This window comes from Typopeltis vanoorti, chromosome 26 (genome assembly GCF_054136105.1).
Source record: "Typopeltis vanoorti isolate ZY-2024b chromosome 26, IOZ_Tvanoo_1.0, whole genome shotgun sequence".
NCBI classification, from domain to species: domain Eukaryota; kingdom Metazoa; phylum Arthropoda; class Arachnida; order Uropygi; family Thelyphonidae; genus Typopeltis; species Typopeltis vanoorti.
In genome coordinates this window covers 10,833,900-10,844,867 of record NC_143574.1, presented here as the reverse complement: position 1 = coordinate 10,844,867, position 10,968 = coordinate 10,833,900, and the positions used below count along the sequence as shown (strand labels likewise).

Below are 10,968 nucleotides of genomic sequence, written 5' to 3'. Positions count from 1 at the left end.
GTGAGATTTGAACCTGCAGTCTGTTGGTTGGAGTGCAGATATGCTTACTGCTCAGCCAGCTGGGGTGGCAAAATACTTATGCTATATGTTCATAAGGATGGTTCGCCATTTAAGAAGATAATTAGCAAAACAAAACTGAGACATGCACTGCAATATTAGTAATAAATAATTTTATTTGATTATGCTAATATTATAATACAAATTTTATAAAACTTTATAATAAAAATAAAACTTCTTGAAGCATTATTTTTATTTACAGGTCTTTTTAAAAAAAATACTGAGAAAGGACTCATAATGGATAAAGCAAATTTCTGTAGTACTATTCAGCAGTACCTTTGTTTTGAGTTAGTATACACTTTCCAAAAAACTGGCCTTAATTCTTATCCACCACATATGAATTACACTGACAGGAAACAAAATGCTGCTGCTATTTGGGAAACATATATTGTATCTTGGCTTAAACAAGATCTGCAACAGTGTTCACAAAATTAGAACATCCTGCACACATCTCTGTGTGTGAATATGTACCCCCCACACACAAATTTCCAAAAATACTGGAACACTGCATGATATGCAAAGTCATGATGCAAAGGCAGTTTTAGCAGTATGAACATAAAAGGACTACAAATCTTGTTAATTTGTTTTTAAATTGTTATAAGGAACAGAGTCCTAATCTGAATTCAGACTCTCATCCTATCACCTCTATATTCAGATTAGGACTCTGTTCCTTATAACAATTTGAAAACAAATTAACAAGATTTGTAGTCCTTTTATGCTCAACGAATTTAAGAAGCTTTCAACTTTCAAAGAAGATCAGGTGCAAATGAAAGGTGACAGAGCATACTGATGAATTGAGAACAAGCTAACTGCACAAATCTAAGTGTGGCCAAATGTGTTGCCAATCAAACTGCACGATCACTGCAACAGAATTACCCAGGATATCCATACAGTATATGCACCAAATGCAGCTTACATATGCAATATCACAAATGTTAATGTTCAGTCATGGTTGTAAATTATATTATACTAGGTTCACAAAAACTTCATTATTAATTATTTTCAACAGGAGAGTGAAGATGACAGTCTGGCGATGCTAACTGCACTGTCTGAACTGGGAAACATGGTGGCAGTGTAGAACTGTGTTAGTATGGAGAAGCTTTCAATATGTACTTTCAGTATGATACTGGAATTTTTTTTTTTTTTTTTTTTTCAATGTTACAATGACCAGGATGTTGTGATGATCTGAAACAGTATATATTCTACAGAGAAAGTACTCTTCCATTTCAATAAAATAATATAGCTCTCATATTCAGATGTTCAAGTGCTTGATTTGAGTTGGATTATTTTATAATTAAGAAAAGGGAGTTGTGGCCATGGGAGAAGTGTAATATGCCCGTCAATTATTATTATTATTATCTGAGACCTCCAGAGAGTCAAGGACTCATCAAGGGAGGCTATAAATCACCCAAACCAGCTATCATACCTTCCCTTAAATTCATTTGCAGTTCTTACCCCTTTCTTGACCGTGAACAAACTTAACTTCCATGGTTGCACCCATGTTCTCTCTCCACCTTCCATATAACAAAAAATTTCATCAGTGATATCTTATAACACCCATTCAAAAGTTTATAAACCTCTATCGTATCATCCCTCTTTCTCCTGTTAACTAGAGTCTGCAATCTACATAATCTAAATCCCATAATCCAGATATAATCTTTGTAACTCTTCTTTGAACCCTTTCTACAGCTTCTTTATCCCCTTGGAACCTGGGAGACCAAATGTGGGACACAATAATCCATGTGTGGTCTTATCAAAGCCTTATAAAGAGGCAAAATGACTTCCTTATCCTTCCATGTCAAGGTTCGCTTCAACATTGCAATTATCCTCTGAGTTGTATTTGCAACTTTTGCTATGTGACCTTTGAACTTTAAATTCCTATCCACCAATATGCCAAGATCCCTTGCCTTTTCAGTTTCTTGCTTTTTCATAATCCTGCTAATATAACATGTTGCTGGAACTCTGATCACGGCAAAGCACTTTACACTTACTAACATTAAACTGACAGTCATTTTTGTTTGCCCAAATTCCTAGTCTATTCAAATCATTTTGTAATTGCTGAATATCAGTAGCATTCCTGATGCCCCTATCCTTGCATCATCAGCAAACAATTGCACATCTGATGTTAGATCCTGCCTGATGTCATTAATGTACAGATCAAACAATAATGGCCCAAAGACTAAACCCTGAGGTACATCACTGGTCACCTTAAATCTGGCAGATTCACACCCATTATATTATCACTTTTTGATATCTGTCTGTCAACCATCCCCTGATCCAAGTCAAAAATTTATATTCCAATCCCATATTCTCCAGTTTATGCAATCCCCTTTCATGTGGTATCCTATAAAATGCCTTAGAAAAATCCAACATTATCATAGTGTATCCATTCCCTTTATCCAACTCGGCTGTAACACTGCATGACCCTTGTGTTCAATGTGTTCAACTTCCTGATCTATTTATTTTATGTGGAGAGAAGGCTGTGTCTGAAATCAGCTAATTCAGATTAATTTTAAAACATCTAGAACATATTCTCTACATATTTGATGGAATCTAAACCTAAGTCTTTCAACCAAAGCATTTTTGTTCTTCTGTGGAATGAATGAATAGTTGAGAGATGCAACCTTGACCCAGTTAAATAGCTATGAGACATGAATTGGTAAGTGAAAAATCATTAAGGAGGATGTTGTCTATGTTAATAAGGCATTCTGCAGAATATTTCTAAAATCATAAACAGAGAATATTCTATATCAACTATGTGTATAATGGAAGTGACTATACCATATCAAAAATATGTGATTTTCAATTATCCTGAATATTTTTTAAGTGCAAAATTTTAATGCTCACATGAATGGTAAAATACACCAAAAATTATTTAGATAAGAAAAACCAGTTCTTCCCTTATATTGCTCCATTTCAACAAGAAGATCCATTACTTGTTGAAATATTATTATTATTATTGCGCCCTTCATGGAGTCAGCAGACTCATCATGAGAGGTTCACTCAATTGACAACATATTTATCACAAGTAATCTTAAAATCCTTAACACTCCTTGCATTAACAACATATTCTGGTAATGCATTCCATTCACTGACAATTCTCCGTGTAAAAATTTTACTCTTCACACCAGTCCTCAACACACTCTTACATAACTTCCAGGGATGACCTCTGGTTTTTTCCCCTCTTCCCTTCTGATCTTTTTATAATTTCATCTGAATTAATCCAATAAAATCCTCTCATTAACTTAAATGCCTCTATCATATCACCTCTTTCCTTCCTATCCACTAAACTCTGCAATCCACATTTTTTCAACTTCTCTCCATAGCCAGCAGTCCAAAGTCCCGATATTGTCTTAGTCACTTGCCTCTGGACCCTCTCCAAACCAGGTGACCAGATTTGAGCAAAATAGTCCAAGTCTGGTCTGACCAGTGCTTTATATATTGACACAACCACTTCCTTATCTCTACATGTTAGAGTACTTCTTATCATAGCAGTACTACAATGTGCAACCTTTGCAACACCAGCAATATGCCCTCTAAATTTCAGTCAACTGTCAACCAGCACTGTCGATATAATACACAGACTTATATTTCTGCACTCCAAAATGCAACACCTTGCGCTTACTGATATTAAAACTACAACCCCACTCCTTTGTCCAAGTAAAAAGTCTATTCAAATCTTCCTGAAGGGAATTAACATCAGCAGTGCTACTTATAAATCTTTCCAACTTTGCATCATCAGCAAACAACTGAAAATCTCCATTCAGTCCGCATGACATTACATGTTTACAAACAAGTTATACAGCAGGAGTCCAAGAACAGAAACCCTGGGGCATGAAACTGGTTACTCTCCTTTTTTGAGACACTGCTCTGTCATGCACAATCTGCTGGTATTATTCAGTGAGCCAATCTCCGATCCATCTAACCAATATACTATCTATTCTCATCCTCTGCAGCTTGTATACCAACTCATCATGTGGTAATCTATCAAACACTTTTGCAAATTCCAAGAATATCACTGTATATGATTCTCTCTCTCTTATTTGTTACCTATCATAAAATGCAAGTAAATTGCTAAAACAGGAGCTACCCTTTACAAATCCATGCTCACAATTATGATGCAGATTTTAAGAATATACTAATTTTTTGGAAGTGACAGAAAGAAATAAAAATTTTTTTTAAAATGTCAAATTTGTAATATCATGTGTTACAAAATAATGACAATACAATTATTTCACATAATTATCTCTGAAAATTAAACTTCATTATGTTGCATCACATTTAAATTTACTCAAGAACAATCATTATGAATGATACACTGATAATGAAACTATATTCTACATTTATACAATACTTTTTTTTCTCTCTTTTCAGGAAGTTTCATGGGGTAATGGATATTTGTAAACCCAGTCATCTCCTATCTTTTGAAATAACTGTAAAAAAAAGAAAAAGAAAAAGAAATTGAAATTTTTTAAGACTAGCAAAACTGAAAATAGCATATTAATAAATCTTATTAGGGGTGGAAAGCATCCCATCATTTAAGAAATAAAAAGAAAAAATTATTTTGAATTGTAAGTTAAATAAAAATATCTGCATTTTTTTAAAATGAAAATTTATCAGTTAAATTTCTGAAATAAAATAAAATTTGTAAAGTTGAGAAATAAATGTTAAGTGAAAAACTAATAAATTATATCCACAACAAAAAGAATGTAAAAAAAAACACTAACATGTATTTCTAACATAATCTAACACATATGGATATGCCTGTCAGAGAATTCCAATTTAGAATCCCCTGCTTCTGACCTTTTCGGGCTGAATATTTCCTTGCCCCATTTAGTAACATTCATCTGCTGCATTTACCGGTCTCGAAACTCTGAAAACCACAAAAACATCTTTACATTCCTCTTCATGAAACTCAACTATCTACAAACCAGGGACCCAAACAGTGAAGTTATTGCCCTAGGTGACCTGAATGTCCACAACTCCAACTAGCTCCCTTTCTCCAACACTATAAATCAAGTCGGACGTAATGTAGAAGTTTTTTCTATAAGCCATGATCTAACACAAACTGTGCTGCTAGCTACTCAAATTCCAGATAATCCCCTCTGCTCTCCCAATATCCTTGATCTTTTTTTAAATTAGTTCTCCTGCCAGAACCACTGTAGATGTTACTTCTCCTATCAGCAACTCAAATACAATCTAGCACAAATTTTCAGTCTCACAGAATGTCCCTCCTCTGACCACACCCTACTTCATGGCAGGTGGCTTACATCAAGAACCCAAGCTTCATACATAGCCTATTGGGAGGCACACCATAAATGTAAATCAACTCTTCTAATGTAGACACCTGCACTAGTGAGTCACAGAAATCATACTCAGTGGCATAAAGGCATTCTTCCCTCATTCCATTCAAAATTCCCATCCACTTTACAAGCCCTGGCTCAACAGAAGATGTATGAAAGCAGTCAAAGAAAAAAAACTCAGATTATTGAAGGTGTCTTGCATCAGAACCCACACTTCATACTCAGCATATGCTAAAGCATGCAATAAATAAACCAACTATCAGCAAATGCAAATCAAACTTCACAAAAGTCACCAGCAGAAAACTTGTTTCTCATCCAAACAGGCTGTGCCTTCTGGTTTCTAGCAAAAGCCATCAGACATAACTTGTGCTCCCACCTCTCTCCCATAGAGATGGTACCACTGTTAGAGCACCGAAAGAAATAGTGGACCTCCTAGCATCATTCTCTAACTCTTTTCTCTCTTCTACTCTTTTCCTCTAACTCCTGCACAGACGAAAAAGGCAAATCACCTCCTTCTATACCAGAAACTGAGCACCATATGCCTCCTGTGGCCTTTCAGCAGAAATATATAAGAAGATTAGTCAACCTGAACACTACAAAGTTGTCTGGTCCTGATGGCATCTCTCCTACTGCACTCAAACAGTGTGCTCCAAAGCTAACACGTGTCTTCTGTTATCTCTTCTATACTCAGCTGGCACCTATCCCATCTCATGGAAATTAACATATATCCAACTCAATCCAAAATAGGGAGAGAAAAGCCTACTGTCCAACTACTGACCAATTGCCAGCATCTCAGTCCTCTCCAAAATAACGGAGAAAGTTATCAATGGTCAAGTTCTTCACTACCTAGAAGCTCACTAGTTAATCCACAACCACCAGTATGGATTCCACCAATCCAGATCCACGAATGATATCTTAGTCTACATCACTCATCGCTGGACATGTGCCATGGAAAGGTTCAGAGAAACGTGTGCTGTTGCCCTTGACATTTCCAAGGCTTTCGATTGTGCTTGGCATCAAGGCCTACTTTCCAAATGACCTTCCTTCAGTCTACCTACCACCTTCTATAACTGGATAGCCAACTTTCTCTCTGGTTCTCTCACTCTCTTTGAGCACTGCCATGTAGGAGTACCTCAGGGCTCTGTAATCTCACCTACTCTTTTTCTTGCGCATAAATGACCTACTCTAAATCACTACAAATCTAATCCATAGCTTTGCTGACGATAGCACTCTCCACTCATCCTACTCCCTTGACAACTCATATAATTCACAGACATCTTTCATATCAAGATCATTTGCAACCAGTGCCTTAAATACTGATCTTCATACCATCCTTCAGTGGGGCAAGGATAGCCTAGTCATCTTTAATGTCACCAAAGTGCAGTCCTGCCTTTTCTCTCACAAAAGGGATCTCAGCTCACCTTCCCTCATCGTCTGATGTTGGACTGACATTTACCTCCAACCTCTTTTGGCACAAACACATCACATCAATAGCCTCCTCAGCTTCTAAAAAATTAGGCATTCTTTTTTGCTCAAGAAGCTATTTTACACCCACTCAGCTACTAACCCTATATAATTCCAAATCCGCTCATCCTTTGAATACTGTACACATATTTAGGGTGGTGCACTTAAAATTTCCTTAAAATATTTTGATGCTATCAAGATGAGAGCAATTCAGCTCATAGACGACCTTTCAATGTGTCATGCAATGTTTCAGTTCTGTGTCTCTTCTACAGGAACTTCCATGGTCATGGCTCTAGTGAATTGACAAACACCATTCCTACACTTGCTGTTAGGACTGTAAAATTCAGAGTAGCTGCTGTTCAACATCCTTTTACAGTACAACTGCAAACTCACTGTACCTGCTTTTCTTCTGCCTCATTTATTCCATCTACCTCTGTTCTCTGGAACGGCCTTCCTCATGATATGTTTCTAAACAATTTCAACCTACATCTCTTTAAGAGGAATGTTAACAGGTTTCTTCTTTATCAATCCTCATCTACATCTCATATATGGCACTGATGTGTTATAGGTTCTGGTACGCTTGTGTGTGGGATAAATATATATATATATATGAAAAAAAAAAAATCAACCCTACCACACACAACTGTAATCTTTTAAAATCACAACTGTTGTCTTAAATCTGAAGTCTGGATTTCACATGCTTTTTGTATATCCCTACCGCCTAGGTTGCAACATGAGCATAAAGCTTCATTTCCTATACAGTCATCTTGATAGATTTCCCAAGAATTTAGGTGCAGTAAGTGATGAACAAGTTTTGATGAAATCTTTGATGAAAGATTTCATCAAAACTTAAAAACTATGGAAGATTGGTACCAAGGAAGATGGGATTCTCACATGATGGCCGACTACTGTTGGAGTATTCAAAGGGATTGCCAAAACAGAACACACAGCAGAAATTGCTACAAACAAAAATTTATTCCCTGAAACTCATGTGTAAGTAAAATTGTTATTTTTTTATAAATATTCTTGTAATTTTTAATGAATATTGTTAAGTAGTTATGTATCTAATTATTAGCCTCTCTCACATTCAAAGCACCAGTACGTGCCATTGCAGGTTCTTATGCATTTATTCGTTTACTAACAAGTGAGAGCGGTGAGCGCTTCGATTCTGATCTGCGCACCGCTTTGAATAATAGGCTATATCTTCGGGAATTTTTCGAATTTCTTGATAAAAAGTTAGGAACAGATTTTTCAAAGTACATACTTTCAGAAAATAATATTAAAAAATCGATTTTTTTGATCCTCTAAATAGTACTGCCTCCTTAAAAATATCAAAAACTTACAAATTAGCAAAAAGAAAATGCCATAGAGGAAAAACCTGACGTGATAGAGAAAAATGGGTTCGATATTTGAAATCAGCGCACCCAAATTAGTAAAAAACAAGTTTCATATAAAAGTCAGCAAAAATTGTGTTGGACTGTGTGATGGTACCTTTGTAGGGAGAAGAGTTGGTAAAAAGTTTTTCGATGAGTGCATTAATACCAAAGGCTAAATTTTCACCCTCATTTACTGTTTGGGGTTGCATGACATCACAAGGTGTTGGTAAACTATGTATCGTGTTATGTACAGTCAACTCCAAAGTCTATGAAGAAATTTTAGAGCATTTTTGGTTCCTAGTATCAAAAAATAGTTTCAGGATTCCAATTACTTCATTTTTCAAGATGATGATGCATCTTTTCACCACAGCAGATGAATCAAGAACTAACTGTGAAACAATGGAAACACTCCAATTAAAACTATGACTTGGCCTTCGAATAGCCCAGACCTTAACCCAATTGAAAATGTTTGGAATATTTTAAAGCGAAAAATCAACACGAAAAGTTCACACGTCATTGAATTACATCAAGCAATCATGAAAAGTGGAGTGAAATTCTGCTAACTGATTTTCAAAAGCTTATCGAGTCCATGCCACGAAGCATGAAAGTCATCATTCAGACTAAAGGACGGATGACAAAATACTGAGTTCGGTGATCAGATATATATTTCCCAATCAAAGAATAATTACATACTTTTTTCTTCAGTGTTTGATTTTCCATTCACCTATAATTTCTGGTTAAAAGTAACTATAAAATATTTTTTGTAATAAATTTTATTTCTTTTTTAATTGTATTTATATTCATAACTATTCAATTTGAACAAAATTTATGTATGGAGGAAAAATAAATCCTAATATACATAAGATGTTAGTATTACAGTCGTTGATCAGATACTTTTTGCTGGAGGTTATATAAGAAAAATTTTGCTTGTGTGTATGCTGCATTTTCTCAAGGGCTCACTTTAGTGAGTATGGCAGTGGCAAACCTGAAGTACCTGATGCTGGACCATGCCTTACCTCATGTATCATACATCTGTTATATTATCTGTAAACTGGTCCCTATCCTTCTTTCCCCCAATGCTATTAGAGTATTTGAGGGCTATGGGTAAATCTTTCTTATTTTACTATCTCTTATCATATTATGCAGTGGGAGTCTGCTTTCTCTTCCAGGTATTTGCATTACTTAGTGCTGAAGTTAAATTTTTTCTTATAGTGACTTCACTCCAAAATCCTTATAATCTTGTCTGCCTTATAATACATCTCATGCTGCATTGGTTGTTGTGCAGAATAATCACAGCCCTCTGCCTAAGCCTGTGTTCAGGGCTTAGGCATAGGGTTCTGTTCAAGAAGTATATTAATCTCCAACACAAGTCATTGTTACTGTGAATGAAGAATACAGAATGTATGGGATTAATCTCGGAGGTGAACTTTATATCAGCACTTGGAGCATACAGGGTCTACAGATGGGTACCCTGTCTGTAAAGAGACGGAGAGGTATAAAATTGACATTCTAGAATTACAGAGACCAGATGGAATGGAGAAATCATTTCAAAAGACAAGATTGTAAACTAGATGGTAAACTCAAACATCATGAAGTAACTGTAGTACTGAGGAAAGTTCAGGCAAGTGCTCTTCTTGGTTATAATCCCGTTAATGACAGGATACCTTGTATTAGACTTAACGCTCATTCTACCAATCTGTCAATCATCGTAGTTTATCTGCTCCCACACAGACCTGATGAAGAGTGCGAGGAATTCTATGAAAACCTATAGACTATATTGGACAGCCTGCCAAGAAGGGATGTATTTTTCATCATAGACGACTTTAATGCAAAAGTGGGAGAGAGTATGAGAGTGAGTCCAGAGTGTGGAATGTTTGGTCTGGGTGAACGTGTAACATCAGTGGTGAAGGGCTGTTGGAATTTGCCCATGCTAACAGATTAGTTATTACCAATACCTGCTTCCAGAAACACCCATGATGGATATATACATGAAAATTTAACATTGATATGGCAAGGTACCATATTAATTACATCCTGGTTTTCCAATGGTGGAAGACCAGCATCTTCAATGCCCAGAAGCAGATTGTGGTATTGATTATAAGCTAGTAAGAGCCAAAGTAAGACCAAGATCTCGAAACCTTCCAAGTCATGCCCATCCTGCAAGACTGGATGTCGGAGTAATCCCTAATGGGTTCACAGAAGAAAACTGCAACACGGTTGGCTAATCTTTTTTGAGCTAGTGAGGAGAACTTACTTGAAATGCTGTGGGAAAGGGTCAAGGTTATTATTATTATACAGGAACCTCCATGGAGTCTGAAGACTCATTACGAGAGACCAATCCATCATACCTCTCCTTGACCCATTAACAGAAAAAGTACTCACAACTGACTCTGGCAACCCATTCCACTCATTCACCACTCCAAGCAAAAAATTTAGTCCTCACACCCCCTACTGACCACACCTTTATTCAACTTCCAGAGATGATCCCTTGTTCTGGTCCCTATAGCCAAGTGCTGAAACATTTCCTCTGCATCTGTCCTATTATAATAGAGAATACAGTCAAGAAGTATCTAGGCCCAATTAGAAGACTAAGAGACCCATGGATATCACATTCACATGAGGTCTGATCGAAAGGAGGTGGTTGGAGAAACAAAGAGATACAAGGATTGAAAAATCTAAAAGATTACATAATGAGGAAACCCATCAGACTGGACAAGGAAAAATTTATGCTAATAAGTGTGAAGAGATAGAATTTAGGTGAAGTGGCA

At 36.2% G+C, this 10,968-nt stretch overlaps 1 protein-coding gene across 2 annotated transcripts in view; it reads right to left on the bottom strand.

Annotated features, from left to right (window-relative positions):
* Positions 1-204: 204 nt before the first annotated feature.
* The window catches only part of LOC150092319 (oxysterol-binding protein-related protein 11-like), a 375,890-nt gene continuing 365,126 nt past the window's right edge, over positions 205-10,968 (bottom strand). For both annotated transcript variants that reach the window (XM_090415181.1, XM_090415180.1), the window contains one exon: positions 205-4,490. In XM_090415181.1, coding sequence (XP_090271307.1) covers positions 4,428-4,490 — 63 coding nt within the window. In that variant the 3' untranslated portion in view covers positions 205-4,427. The remainder of the gene's footprint in view (positions 4,491-10,968) is intronic.